Raw genomic sequence first — 14779 nt, forward strand, 5'->3', positions numbered from 1 at the left:
ACTGATCAGTAGACCTTCCTTTGGCGCAGCCCCCAAATATGCTTTTCTGTTACTTCTACGCTTGAGGTGGGTCATTCCCTCAGGAGTAATACAGAGCCTGTCAACTTCCTAAAGAGCCCAAGACCAGATAAAGAAGTAGGGCTGGATTCTGTGCTGTCTGGACTCTGACAAGTCCCGGGACGTGGTCCTTTCCAGGCTGTGACTTCTTAGGCACAGCGAGTTGACTACTGCCACCTCAGTTCTTTGTTCCAGTGTGGGGAGCTGGGTGATGGCTGGAATCTGTGGGTCCCAGTGTCTTCACCCCTCCTCCCCATTACTGCTTTGTACCACTAGCCTCTATTGACCTGAGCTGGGGGCAGGTGTGTTGGAAACTTTGTTAGGGGGTGACAGTGACTCAAAGACAGCCCACAGTCCTCTGGGTAGAAAGGAGACTGGTTAATATGGCCCAAACTGGGTGTTAGGGCAACCGCTGGTTCCAAGTGGCCCCAGTCAGATGAGAGGCAAGTCTTCATTTTCTTATAGACAGGGATGTTGGCTTTGTCCTACTGCAGCTTGATGACCCAAGACTAGCATGTGATTGCTTTATTAATTCACTGCTGTTCAGTGACAGACTGAAGGCTGTTCTAGACTGTGGCCTTGTCTCTTCCTCTGATGGCACCCTAATGGGACTATGTGGACAAGTATGCAGGGACCACAGAACCCACTGTTAACAGATCATCATTTTTCTCATTTTCTAGTCTCCACCTTTATTGTTAGCCTCATACCCCAGATTTGTTACCAGCTCTTGGCAATGAAGGGACCAAGAAGGGAGATACTGCCCATTATAAGGTTCAAAATCCCACATAGAGGAGTCATCTGGCATTTTCTTGGATGTAAATTCCAGAAGAATCTAGGCCAAAGAAGCAAACAGAAGCCTGTGAGATAATTTATCTTTATTGCCTCAGTCACAGAGGATCCTACACAACATAAAGGACACCAGGGACAGTAATGGAACATGTAGGGAAACCAAACTTGGAAATTCTTTTACAAGGAGTTGAAGAGGTGAAGGACCCAACTTGATGAGCTGCCTTGAGACAGTGGACAGTTTCTCAGTTAAGTAAGGCAGAGCAAGAGAACAAGGAAGGTGGGGAGAGGAATCCCTAAGAACCAGAAGGTTTCTGGTCTTGGAGTACCCGGGCCTATTCAGTCTCTAACCAGGAAGCCTCTGTAGAGGGACAGGCTTCAGGCCCTGCCAGGAGCCTCCCCACTTAAGCTACGACTTCCTTCAATGCAGCCCCTAACTCTGGGAAAGAGTACTGGTAGCCTGTGGCCAGTGTCCGCCGTGGGACCACCTTCTGGCCCTCCAGCAGCATGATGGCACGCTCTCGTCCAAAGACCGCTTGCACCACCATGCTGGGGAGAGGGATGAAGGCTGGGCGGCCTAGGGCAGCACCGAAGGCCTTGGCAAACTCAGCATTTGTAGTGGCGGAGGCTGGAGCCACCCCATTCAGGACTCCTTGCACGTGACTTGCTTCAACAGCATGGGCCAGGATCCCTGCCAGGTCCCTGATGTGAATCCAGGGGAAGAACTGATGGCCTGGGCCGATGGGGCCCCCCAAGCCCAGGCGGAAGGGCAGCAGCATGTGACGGATGGCACCACCCTCACGGCCCAGCACAACCCCTAGAGCAGGCAAGAGGGACAAGACAGGAGGCTCCTTGGTCTCCAGGCAGTTCCGTTGTTCCTTCCAGTCTCCCCTTCCCCATGCCACCTACCTTAGCTCTCTCTGGGGCCTCCCGTCCTCCCACCTGCAGACTGGGCAGAAATGGCAGCCTCCTCTCACTCTCTGGAAGCTCAGCTCCCCTGACTCCCCCATGTGCCCAGCCCAGGGAAGACATTCCAAACCTGTCTGATGCCCAGGCCCGGGTTCTCACCGGAGCGTACCACCACCTGGCGTGTAGACTCTCCAGGAAGCCTGGCTGCAGCTTCCCATTTGGTTACCAGGTTGGAGAAAAAGTCAAAGTCCCCTCCTGGGCTGTCCTCATCATACTCTGCAGTCAGGCTGGGCTGGTAGTAAGCTGCCAGTGGAACAGCACTGGTTTGCCCCGAGTCCCCAGTCCTGCCTCGGGACCAGGCAATGTTCTTCTTGGTCTCACCCTCCTTGGCCCCTGGGATATTCCCATGGGAAGACAAAGCCATAGATATTTTCCCTTTGAGCTGCTCCATGGGCTGACCCATTCCTGTGCTGGGGTAACTTATCTTTAGTTGCAGGGCAAAGCTGAAGGGCTGCTAGATTGTAGTGGTTAAGAGCAAAGACTTAGGGATCTGCTACCTGAGATCTACTCTTAGCTCAGCCATTAAGCCTGTGACTTCAGACAAGGTATATAAGCTCTCTGTTGGCATCTTTAAAATTGGAATCATAACACCTACCTTTAGGGTTCCTATAAGGATTAAAGGCTGTAATACAGCAAAACAGAGTAGTGGCTGACACATGTTCTGTCCGGTCCCAGTGGTGAAATACAAGAATCAGGAATTCTGTTCCTAAAGAACTTTACTGTGACAAGCAAGGGACTTGGGAGTAGGGGGGACTGTTTCCAGCATCAGGAGCAGTACCACTATCCCCTCTTCCTCTAGGGATCCCCATTTCTCAATGAAAGTACACAAAGGTCAGAGAAATATGCATGGATGGAGGGCCTAGGAAGTTCCTGTGCTTGGAAAAGACCAGTCCTCTGGGGCATGTGGAGCTAGAAGGGCTTGAGCTAGCCCCTCACTCTGCGGCCTCTCTTCCTCTGGCTAATATGGGGTGTGTGTGTGTGATTTGGGACATACCTACGCCAGTAACTAAGACCCAGGCCTGGGGGGGTTGTGGGGCCTTGTTGATGGCTCTAGCCAGTATCTGGGTGGTCTCCAAGCGGCTGTTGAGAACCTCTTTTTGGAAGCTTTCATTCCACCTGCAGGAGAAACAAAAGGGAAATGAGCCACTAAATACATACACACACATACCCCTTCCTCTTTCCCTGGGGCTCATCCAGACCCATTTCTAGCAAAAACCCACATTGTGCTTTAGAGAAATGGCCCATTTCTCCTGGATAGAGAAAAGGCATATATTTTGGGCATCCTTGGTTATCAGTGAGGACCAAAGTCAATCTCCGAGAGGGCAGAAGGGCAGGTGGGTGTGTAGGGAAGTGGGGCGGGATGAGGAGTTTGGGATTGGATTTTAGTTCTCAATCTGACATCTCCATTCTCCACAGCTCGCAGGTTCTCATCAGGGTCACACAGTCCTCCCTCTGCTCATATGGATATCAGCTTCAGGGCCTGGCTGACCTTCGGAGAGGGTTGAGGATGTTTTCTCCCGCCAGGTTGACAGCGGCATCGCAGTGGGGCAGCCCCGACGTATCAAGTTCATCCTGTCAGGGAAAACACAGTGCTGAGGGGTGGGCGTGGGGGCTCGCCCTGCGCCTCCAAAACAGACCTTCCCCTACAGCTTCCAGAGGATGGACATACCCACGTGATTCGATCGGGGCCCGGCTTTCGGGAGACTAACATCACTTCGTGGCCCCTGGCTTTCAGCAGCTGGGTTAGCGCTGTCCCAATGAAGCCCGTCCCGCCACCTGACCAGAAAATACGAGGAATTTATCCTCTCCGGGTTGCCTTCCGTCCCCACATGCGGCTCCCTCCTCTGCTGCCATCCCATCTGATTCCAGACTTCTCCCCTCCTTCTCGTCCCCTCCCCGCGATGCAGAGGTGACACAGGTCACAGAGACTGGGGAGAATCGGCTTCCTGGGGTAGGAGGCCAAGGCTGTTGCACGATCACCTGTGCACGGTTTAGTGCCCTCCCTCAGAAACCGCCTCTCGCCTCTCCTGTTTTGTTTCAACCTTCCCATAAGCCCGCCCCCGACTCTCCCTTTCCGCCTTCCCTCACCCACAAGCACCCGCATAGCGACCAGGACTTAACGCGCTTGCGCAAGATTTGGTGGCCGCGGCGGTGGTGGTGGTGTGGGGGGGGTGCCCAATCTTGGAAGCGACTACGTCCTCTGTGCGCATGCGTCTTTCGGGAAGCGCGCTCCAATGGGCGGCCGGGCAAGATTGAGACTGGGCGTGGCCCTGCCTGGCGACCCGGAAGAATTCATAGGGCCGGCAGTATATTTCTTTGCTAGGAGTGGCGGGGACTGACCGGGGCTGTAGGTGGAGACCGAGTGGGCGGGGAAAGAAGGGAAGCGGGCCGGGGAGGGAAGGCTTTAGTGCGGGAACAATCCAAAACAAATACCAACCCCTCAAAACCCCTTGGCCGAAAGCGGAAACATTCAGCCGGGTGGATCAGTAGTAATGCAAGAGAATTCGCAGTACTATGGATTTCTTTCCACCCGGCCTCTTCTCTTTTCTTCTCTCTCTTCCGGTTCCTTCCTGTCTTCTTTTGAATAATCTAAAGTTCCCCTCTTCTTAAAATAACATCTCCAGTCCTTTTCTTCCAATGCTAATACCCTCTCTCTGTCTTGGTCTGCATAACCAACCTTCTCGGAGGGATGGTGTCCATTTTCTACTCCTGATTCACGGCAGTCTTTTTTTTTTTTTTTTCTTTTCTTTTTAAATGGAATGGCTTTGCGAATTTGCGCATCATCCTTGCGTGCTTATCTCTGTATTGTTCCAATTTTAGTATATGTGCCGCCAAAGCGAGCACCATTTCTGTCTTTTGCTTGTATCATTCATTAACTCTCACGGCAATATCACCAATTTCCTGTGTCACCAAAACGAATGCCCGGTTTTCTTTTCTTTTTTCTTTTTTTAAATTTATTTTCAGCATAACAGTATTTATTGTTTTTGCACCACACCCAGTGCTCTATGCAATCAGTGCCCTCTCTAATACCCACCACCTGGTTCCCCCAACCTCCCCTCCCCCTTCAAAACCCTCAGATTGTTTTTCAGAGTCCATAGTCTCTCATGGTTCACCTCCCCTTCCAATTTCCCTCAACTCCCTTCTCCTCTCCATCTCCTCTTGTTCTCCATGCTATTTGTTATGCTCCAGCAATAAGAGAAACCATATGATAATTGACTCTCTCTGCTTGACTTATTTCACTCAGCATAATCTCCTCCAGTCCTGTCCATGTTGCTACAAAAGTTGGGTATTCATCCTTTCTGATGGAGGTATTATACTCCATAGGTATAATACTCCATATGGACCACATCTTCCTTATCCATTCGTCCACTGAAGGGCATCTTGGTTCTTTCCACAGTTTGTGAATGCCCGGTTTTCTTTCTTTCTTTCTTTTTTTTTTTTTTTAAAGATTTTATTTATTTATTTGACATCACAAGTAGGCAGAGAGGCAGGCAGAGAGAGAGGAGGAAGCAGGCTCCCCACTAAGCAGAGAGCCCGACACGGGGCTTGATCCCAGGACCCTGAGATCATGACCCCAGCTGAAGGCAGAGGCTTTAAACCCACTGAGCCACCCAGGTGCCCCGAATGCCCGGTTTTCAATAATTTTTCTTGTAACACTTGCTGGACACTTCCTCCCCTTGGTCTCAGTGAAGGGCCACAACTCTCTCTGGGTCTTTCACCCGTCTTTTTCAGTTTCTTGCTTCTTAAGATGCTGGTATTAAAATGTTGGTATCTCTCAAAGCTGGGTCCTAAGACCTTCCTCTTTTCCCTCTGCATTTTTTCCCAATTATCTGTGTTGGTGAATTTGAGTCTGGACACCTAAGCGGAACCATAGTTGTATTAGTTGCTTTATTAACTTACCTCTACCTTCTGTTTTGTTTCTGACTTTATTGTGTTTTAGCATCTCTTACTGTAAGCGAAAAACTACTCTAAGATGGCTGATCAAGCCAACAAGGGAATTTCATTCCCTGTCTCAAAGCCCTTCCAGGTTCTTCTTTCCTACCCTGTTTCCCACAGGCACAAAAGTACCAAGTATGCGGAAGTAGAAGGGTATAAATTGCCCTCTCTGCTCATACTTAGGGCTCAGACCTTTGGAGACCAGTCTCCTTTGAGCCTGCAGGTGTTACATAAACCCCTGGTTCTCCAAAGTCTCCAAGTGCTGCTTGGTTCTTCCGTCAGGATCCAGTCCAGGTTCCATAACATTTGATTCCCTGACTGGGAAAGTGATCACTGGGAAGTGATCAGTTTCCCCTTCCACCCTGACAGGTGGGCTTGATTGTGTCACTTCCCAGAGACCTCTTAGAGGTTTCACAGGTAGGGCCTCCCAGGGTGGAAGGAACTGCAATAACTTCAGTATGAATGCGTGAGTGAATGTGTAGTTTGACTTGGCTTGTTGGGCGGATTGATTCTGTGGCTACATCCATGGGCACACTTCGGGTCCCCAGAAGCCTACAGAGTCTGAGTGGGCCCAAATCTGCTTCCGTGGTGACCTCATAAGTTCTAAGGCGAGCCTCTTTGGGGCACCAGTCCGGGTTTTATATGGATTCCCTATGGCCAAGAGGCACCCAGGTCTCCTCTGGGAGGGCGGACAGGTGGGCGTCTGACTGGTCTCTCCTTTAGAGGGACACCCACCCTTTGTTTGTCTTTAGAGCCAGCGACACAGGGAGGGGACACACAGGGTGGACAAGAGAGTCCCTGCTCTTCATGGGTGGAAGCTCTTCAAAGCCTATGGTCTTAGACTATATGCTGGAAAATTTTAAGAAGGGATTCTTGGGACACAATGGGATAAAAATGTCTCCTGGAAAATTAAGCACATTATGTGAATTGGAATGAGTCTCCTTTGGGTGACTGGTCTCTCCTTTAGAGGGACACCCACCCTTTGTTTGTCTTTAGAGCTAGCAACACAAGGAGGGTCAACTGGCTCTCTGAGGGTGCTGAAAGACCTACCCACTGTCCAGGTCATTTAAAAAATTATGGTCAGGACTCCCGGACACACTGACCAATTCCCATATATTGATTCTTGGCTTCAGATAGCCCAAACTCTGCCCCCATGGGTCCAGTTCTGTGCTAATAGGAAGGACCAAAGTAGGATATTTGTAACCCAAGTAAAAAAGCACAAAGGCAGTAAGGAAGCAAAGCCTATCAGGGAGGCCCTGCCCAGGGGGCATCAGTGGCAGCAATGAGGATGGGCTCTGGATAAGGAGGAGCCCGTCAAGAAACATGGGGGTCGGTGGGAGGGGGAGCTGAGGGGATGAGGGGAGAAGTGCAGGACTACAGTCCTCCTCTGACCTAGGGCCTAAAGCTGAACTGGAAGAAGATAGTGCTCCTGCTTTTTCTAAGTGGCATGTGTGGGGAGATATCTGATTTAGCAGCTTTGAAAGTGTACAGGAAATTTGATCCAGACAGAAACAGGATGTAAAATAACAGGATCTCTCACACTTAGGTTTTGTGAGGATGGGGGGTGGGGGTGCATGGAGGGGGGCATCTGAGTGGCTCACTTGGTTAAGCATCTGCTTACCACTCAGGTCATGATTCCAGGCGTCCTTTAGGATAGGGATTTTTTTAAAAAAGATTTTTCTTTATTTTTTTGACAGAGAGACACAGCCAGAGAGGGGACACAAGAAGGGGGAGTGGGAGAGGAAGAAACAGCTCCCTCGCCGAGCAGGGAGCTGGATGTGGGGCTGGATCCCAGGACCCTGGGACCATGACCTGAGCCAAAGGCAGTTTCTTAACAACTGAGCCGCCCAGGCACTCCCAGGACAGGGACTTTAAGGAATATTTCCAAGCAGCTGCTGAAACTTTATTTGTTACCGGGAAATTCCCTGTCTTCTCTGGCCTGACATGGACTACGTATACCGCCTTGTTGGTGGGAGAACATGGCGTCTGCTCCTCTGTTGGAGCTGATGAGCTCCTGAACTAGGAACCCTTTCTCTGCCTTCTGGCAGCAATTTGTCTCTTCTGCCTCCCCATCCCCTTTCTCCTGTTTCTGCACCACCTTGGGTGCAGCCTGTATTACTGGCTTCTGGACCATCCTTGGTGCCGTAGGCACCATGGCTCCTTCTCCCCTCACTGTAAAGGAGCAAGAAGAGCACCCGTTGTACCTAACACCGGCCACTCCAGATTTCCTCATGTGTCTCAGGTGAAAACTGACCATGGGGAGGATCCAGGTGGAACATAATTCAGTATTTAAACTAAGTTTGTTGGTTTTATTTTATTTTTATTTTTTTAAAAGATTTTATTTATTTATTTGACAGAGAGAGATCACAAGTAGACGGAAAGGCAGGCAGAGAGAGAGAGAGAAGCAGGCCCCCTGTTGAGCAGAGAGCCTGATGCGGGACTCGATCCCAGGACCCTGAGATCATGACCTGAGCTGAAGGCAGCGGCTTAACCAATTGAGCCACCCAGGCGCCCCTGTTGGTTTTATTTTTTAAAGATTTTATTTATTTATTTGACAGAGAGAGGGAAAACAAGCAAGGGGGAGCAGGAGAGGGAGAAGCAGGCTTCCCATCAAGCAGGGAGCCTGAAGTGGGCCTCAATCCCAGGACCCTGGGATCATGACCTGAGCCGAAGGCAGCTGCTTAATGACTGAGCCATCCAGGTGCCCAGTTGGTTTAATTAAGATGGACATGTCTTTTAGTTATCAGCAGGAAACATGAAACTTTTACTCTATCAAGGTTTACTGAAGGTCAAATAACCTCGTGTTATCTCTGTGGCAATTTGTTAGCAAAAAGATGACCACACTGATGGATAATTGTCTCAAAGTTTTCTTGGGTAATTGTTAAGATAGCTTTCAAAGTCTTTACTTTCAAGTTTTGCTTGGATGATAAATGAAATTGAATTCATTGGACATCTAGGTCTTTTCCAAATAGGATAAAGTGCTAAGTCACTAATTACTGGACATAGATAGGTCTGTGCTTTTGAGTTCTTACTGCAAAGAAACTAAGGATATTTATTAGGGAGGGCATGTATTGCATGGAACACTGGGTGTGGTGCATAAACAATGAGTTCTGGAACACTGAAAAGAAATAAAAAAAAAGAAACAGGATATTTAAATCTGTTGCTAGCATGTTTTGTGCTTAACTGAGTCACAAATTTGCCATCTGAAGAATTCGGGTGTAACAGTTCACGATTGGTTACTCCTTAGTCTTCATGGGAGATTAAGGTTTCTAAAGAGTGAAAAATTCTGTTAAACTGTAACTAAAACTGATGGAAATAAGTGAAACCACTCTGTATGTGGAAAAGTAGGAGATATGTAAGAAAGATAAGGAATGGGAATGAATTTGTTGGAGGAAAAAGAAGGTAATTTTGTTTTAAATGAGATGATTATTTGGAAAGAAATGGCTTGGGACAAAATGTGAATGCAAAGGAAAGTTGTAGAAGTTTTGTGAAAGGAAATCTTTGGAAATGAATTTTAGATGTGGTCAGGATGGACTAAGATTGAAATGAATGAATTTTAAAGGCACTGGTATAAGATTGTAAGTCAGCTTTCTGTCTGTTCAAAAAGACAACATATTCTCCAGTTGTTGGTCCGTTTTGATAAGAAAAGGCAAATAGTTGTTTTCTCTCTGCTTGCCTAGAAAAACTAGTTTCTATGTCTTGCCTTTAAAAGGTCTTTAACACCCCTAATCCTATTTAGGGATGTGCTTTAAAACTCTCTAAGGTTTTAACAAACTTCCCCAAGATTTAAATCAGAACACAGTCTTGTTGACTAATTAGGCTTGGTTGTTTGGTATGTAATGTTCTGGTTCTGGATATTGAAGTGTTATGTGTCACAGAATAACTGAGTTTCCTTGTCAATCGTATCATAGTGAACTCTCCTGTCAGATCAATAACCATGTCTGTTCTGAGTTTTTGTCATTTATAATTGTTCTAATTCTCTTGTAAAATGAGTTTCTTCTTTAAGGAGGCTCATATAAAGGACTTTTAGGACAATACAGGTATTCAGTGTCTTTAAGATCAGAACTCAAATGAGTAAGATTTTCCAGAACTGAGTAAAAGCTGCATTCAAACTGAATAAGGGTCAGTAACATGGGACTAAATGTACTAAAAAGACAATTATAGTTTCGTGATCCTTGTTTGAAAAACCTTGCTGGTTCCTTAATGCTCACTCTTCCTGATTAATGAAACTTAAGATTTCTATGACTTACAGAAACATGATAAAATAATCATTTGTAAGCAAATTAAAGCATTCAACTTTTCTCCCTATCTGAAGCCTCTGAAACTCAAAAGGTCTCAGTAAGTAAGTATAACTTCTTCCATGGCAGTCCTGGTCATTTGCATAATAAGTTCAGTAAGAATCTGTTCTCTTAAAAAAAAAAAAAAAAAAAAAAAAGGAAAAAGAACCTGTTCTCCTTGTAACAGGACACCATTGGAAACACTAGTTGTTTTACCAAGGCTTTGACTGGAATGTCCTATTTGAGAAAGACCTGCATAGACTCAGATATGACCAGACAGCTTTAAGGAGCTAAGGTTGACTTAGGAAAACTGGAGCCATAAAGTACCTTGGAGCTCTTGACCTGATAGCTTACTTACAGAGTTCTCAGCAACCTCACCAGGTGAGTAAAGAATGTCACTTCCTGGCAGGTGCAGGAACCTCAGGATACTTTGGGGACCTCAGGAAGAGGAATCTTTCAAAATCTTACAGGTATTGCAGGGATGTCTGATGGCAAGTACTTGGCTTGACTTCTAGCCTGGAGAGGCTACTAAAAAGTTCAACCTAGAGATGCCTTATAAAGTTCCAGCAAAGCAGATTCTAAAAGATCTATATGATCAATCACTGTTCTTGCTGAGCTTATGTAAATAATTAGGCCAAGTTTGTTAAAACTGGACTTGTTTCTCAAATAAATTAGACCTGATTTGGCTATCTCTGGAAATGAGGGTTATTTTAGAGAGAAAAATTATGTTTAAATAACCCACCTTTGTGGCTGTAAATTCTAAATTTGACTGTCTTTAAATGTTTTTTGTTTACTTAAGCTAGACAACTTGAGGTAAACTTCAGAGAAGTTGCACGATGGCTCATTTAGACAATCTTCTTGTTTTTATTTTGTGGGGATAATAATAATATGACCCCATGGCATATGATTAAGTAATTGGAAAAAGGGATTGATTCCCCAGAAATTGTATAACTTATCACCTTGACCAGTTCTATGTGACTTGGATAATGGATGACCTCACTTTCTTTTCTTTTCTTTTTTTCTTTAAAAGATTTTATTCGTTTATTCAACAGACAGAGATCACATGTAGGCAGAGAGAGAGGGGAAAGCAGGCTCCTGGCCGAGCAGAGAGCCCAATGTGGGGCTCGATCCCAGGACCCTGATGTGAGCCGAAGGCAGAGGCTTTAACTTACTGAGCCACCCAGGTGCCCTGACCCCTCTTTCTTCCTTCCTTTCTTTTTTTTTTTTTTTTTTAAGATTTTATTTATTTGACACAGAGAGAGATTACAAGTAGGCAGAGAGGCAGGCAGAGAGAGAGGGGGAAGCAGGCTCCCTGCTGAGCAGAGAGCCTGATGTGGGGCTTGATCCCAGGACCCTAAGATCATGACCTGAGCTGAAGGCAGAGGCTTTAACCCACTGAGCCACCCAGGTGCCCCTGACCCCACTTTTTTTTTTTTTTTAAGATTTTATTTATTTATTCGAGAGAGAGAGAGAGAGCACAAGTAGGCAGAGCAGCAGGCAGAGGGAAAGGGAGAAGCAGGCTTTCTCCGCTGAGCAAGGAGCCCAATGTGGGGCTTGATCCCAGGACCCTGGGATTATGACCTGAGCTGAAGGCAGCTGCTTAACTGACTGAGCCACCCAGGCGCCCCTGGTCCAGAGTCTTAAAAACCAAAGGCCACTACCAATGGATGATGGAGGCCAACTTATTAAATACCAGGCTACACTTGAAAACCTGTCAGACTTTAAACCCATCTACTCTTATGCCTGGACCTGAGCATTATACTTCTATGGAGCATGACTGTTGGAGGTCATTGATCTTATTTATTTTAGTCAACTGGATTTAAAAGATTCCCGCAGGTATATCATCTCAGAGGCTCTATGGCAGGCCATCTCCCATAATAAGCAGGCTTGGAGGAGACCTCAATCAGATTGGAGACTTGAAGTGTCCCAACACCTCCAAGCCCCAGGGGAAACTCTAAGGTGCATCTCCCAAGAAGCTTTAAAAAGGACCCCCTCAAGCCACAGTGGACAGGGCCCCACACTGTTGTTCTAAGCACCCCTACTGCCCTCAAGGTCTCAGGTGTCACCCAATGGACCCACCACTTTAGAGTAAAGAAGGCTCACCAGTCAGGTGAATCACACCAGTAGGAACCCAACCAGATCCTATGGACCCCTCTGGCTCCACCTTCAGTGAGACCCCACCGACTGATGGGCATCTGTTTGCCCTAGTCCCTATCGTCCGTGCAATATTCCTCACTTCAGGAGTCGGAATTGATGCTGCCTCCCCTTCTGATTGGACTGTCTCTCAGAAACTTGTTATTGTTACTGCTTATTGGGCAGCCTTAGGAACCTTAAGATGGATTGCTAAGTTCATAGAAAACACTGTTACCAGGTGAGCCACTGCCCGGATACTAGCCTTGCAGTATTGGACCATAGTAGATGATAATGATGACCTCTAAATTTGGTGTTTAAAGGGGCATCAAAGGGGCACCTGGGTGGCTCAGTGGGTTAAGCCTCTGCCTTTGGCTCAGGTCATGATCCCAGGGTCCTGGGATTGAGCCCCACATTGGGTTCTCTGCTTGGCGGCAAGCCTGCTCCCCACCCCCCCAACCTGCCTGCCTCTCTGCCTACTTGTGATCTCTGTCTGTCAAATAAATAAAATCTTAAAAAAATAAAGGGGCATCAAAGGAGGGAATGATAAGGAAAAAAATGTATTCCAACTCCCTAGCAAGGGAGTTCTAGTCCCTGTCTCAAAGCCCTTCCTGCTGCTTCTTTCCTACTTTGTTTCCTGAGTGAACCAAAAGTACCAAGAATGTGGAAGTAGAAGGATATAAATTACCCTCCCTACTCGTGATCAGGGCTCAGACCTTTGGAGAACAGTCTCCTCTGAGCTCACCAGTGTTAAATAAACCTCCAATCCTCCAAAGTCTCTGAGTGCCACTTGGTTCTCCCATCAGGATCCAGTCCAGGTTCCGTAACATTATCAGTCATAAATTTGCCTTTTCCACCCCTACTCCCTGTTTACCCTCTGACTGTACAAAACTAAGGATTGGACAGTAACATTTGTCTTGAAATGATCTGATGTACCTGATGTATCAGGTCCCGATTGACCCCTCATTCTCTGGAAAAATGTATACCTCCAGATTTCCCTCATTCAGGGTTTCAAGAAACCCCTCACCCTCCTCTCACATACTCACCTCCTTCCCCAAGGGTGTGTAAGCAGTCCCTAGGCTCATCAGGACGAGGCGGCTTTGGAAATGGCTGTTCTTCTGATAATAAAACTTTCTTTGCTTCAAAACTGGTGTCTCAGACATTGGCTCAGTAGTCTGAGTTTTGGTAACAAATTTAGTTACCAGTTTTTCAGACTTCCTGATACCCTATGAAGCTGGAATCTCTCTTCTGACCTCCTAACCCCCATTAAAACTTCACACTAGACATTTCTTTTTGGATGTCTGAAACCTTGTTGATTTTACTTACTAAATATCTCCCAGATCCATCTATTTCTGTTTATCTCTGCTAAAACCAATCTTCTTTAAGTTATCATCCTCTTTTGTATAAATTTATGCAGTAGGCTTCTTGTAGGTCTCCCAGCTTCTGCATGCGTCTCTTCTCCAAACTGTTCCACATGCACTGCAAACTGAATGATTTAAAAAGTGTGGGCAGGACACTCTGGTGGCATATATCTCTAAAAAAACCCATTGCAATTTTCCTGGATATACAGGATAAAATTTCACATATCTCCATTTATTTTTTTTTAAAATTTTATTTATTTATTTGACAGAGAGAGATCACAAGTAGGCAGAGAGGCAGGCAGAGAGAGAGAGAGAGGGAAGCAGACTCCCCGCTGAGCAGAGAGCCCGATTCGGGTCTCGATCCCAGGACCCTGAGATCATGACCTGAGCGGAAGGCAGCGGCTTAACTCACTGAGCCACCCAGGTGCCCCCACATATCTCCATTTAAATGCATGTTGAAGGTAGCTAGAAAATAAGAGAAATCCTTAGAGAACAAAAACAACACATGTCTTTGAACTGAGGCTACCTTCTGGTTGTTTGTAAGTCTCAGCAACCCAGATGCTTGGGTGACCCAGATGCTGGGACTCCTGCATAAAGCTTTTGGTGGGCTATGGCCTGAGGGAAAAAGTGAATTTAAAAAGCCCATTTAGGGTCCTGGGATCGAGGCCTGCATCCCCCCCCCCCCCACCTCTGCCTGCCTCTCTGCCTACTTGTGGTCTCTGTCTGTCAAATAAATAAATAAAATCTTTTAAAATATGTTTAAAAAAGCCCACTTAGTATCAAAGAATGTGATAAGGAAATTTGTTTGTATAGGCTTGGCTGTCTGCTAGAATTGGTTGTAAAAACAAAATTGTCTTCTCTGAGATGTTGTGTTTATTGTCTGGTGTTCCTATAGATATGGAGTTTGAATGAATTGTTTCCCGCTTGGCCTGGGAAGCCCTAGGCCAAAACTTTAAGTTAGGTGTTCCAGATAGGAAGTAGTATAAATCATCCCTAGTTTTCACAGGGTCCTAACTGATATAATCCTGCCAATCATGAGCACACAATCCAAAATAATAAAACACGCAAGGAAACAAGCCACTCTGAGGAGGGGTCAGCTGAAACAACACATAGTAGAGTTAGACCAAAAAGGATTTCAGATATTAGAATTATGAGATACAGAATTTTGAACCATGAAGTCTAAAATTTTTCAAGAGAAGACATTAAAAACACAAGAAAGAGACAAGATACTATTTTTTAAAGATTTTATTTATTTATTAGAGA

The 14779-nt window shown here is 46.4% G+C and overlaps 1 protein-coding gene and 1 pseudogene across 6 annotated transcripts; both read right to left on the reverse strand.

The window, feature by feature from the left end:
• Window positions 1-915: 915 nt before the first annotated feature.
• SDR39U1 (short chain dehydrogenase/reductase family 39U member 1) lies at window positions 916-4025 on the reverse strand. Of its 6 annotated transcripts, none has more exons than XM_059181801.1 (6): window positions 3901-4025; window positions 3482-3588; window positions 3302-3384; window positions 2807-2928; window positions 1912-2055; window positions 916-1660 (listed from the first exon to the last, which is right to left on the reverse strand). In XM_059181801.1, exons 1-6 carry the CDS (start codon window positions 3914-3916, stop codon window positions 1248-1250), a joined length of 885 nt encoding a protein of 294 aa, XP_059037784.1. In that variant the 5' UTR covers window positions 3917-4025; the 3' UTR covers window positions 916-1247. The 6 variants fall into 6 exon arrangements, with proteins under 6 accessions (XP_059037784.1, XP_059037780.1, XP_059037783.1 ...); XM_059181797.1 differs by having other exon boundaries at window positions 1912-2145; XM_059181800.1 differs by having other exon boundaries at window positions 1912-2145; window positions 3911-3997.
• A 536-nt stretch (window positions 4026-4561) lies between these two features.
• LOC131837456 (U6 spliceosomal RNA) lies at window positions 4562-4656 on the reverse strand (annotated as a pseudogene).
• Between the last annotated feature and the right edge of the window lie 10123 nt (window positions 4657-14779).

This window comes from Mustela lutreola, chromosome 7 (genome assembly GCF_030435805.1).
Source record: "Mustela lutreola isolate mMusLut2 chromosome 7, mMusLut2.pri, whole genome shotgun sequence".
Classification (NCBI taxonomy): Eukaryota; Metazoa; Chordata; class Mammalia; order Carnivora; family Mustelidae; genus Mustela; species Mustela lutreola.

What these genes read in the sequence shown, in the direction of transcription:
- SDR39U1 (XM_059181796.1), bottom strand. Translation starts at nt 3,862, where the DNA reads ATGGGAAGGTTGAAACAAAACAGGAGAGGCGAGAGGCGGTTTCTGAGG. An exon ending in GCCCCGATCGAATCACGTGG is followed by an intron (nt 3,385 to 3,481) that starts GTATGTCCATCC and finishes TTTCCCTGACAG; the next exon opens with GATGAACTTGATACGTCGGG. An exon ending in GGTCTTAGTTACTGGCGTAG is followed by an intron (nt 2,146 to 2,806) that starts GTATGTCCCAAA and finishes GGAATATCCCAG; the next exon opens with GGGCCAAGGAGGGTGAGACC.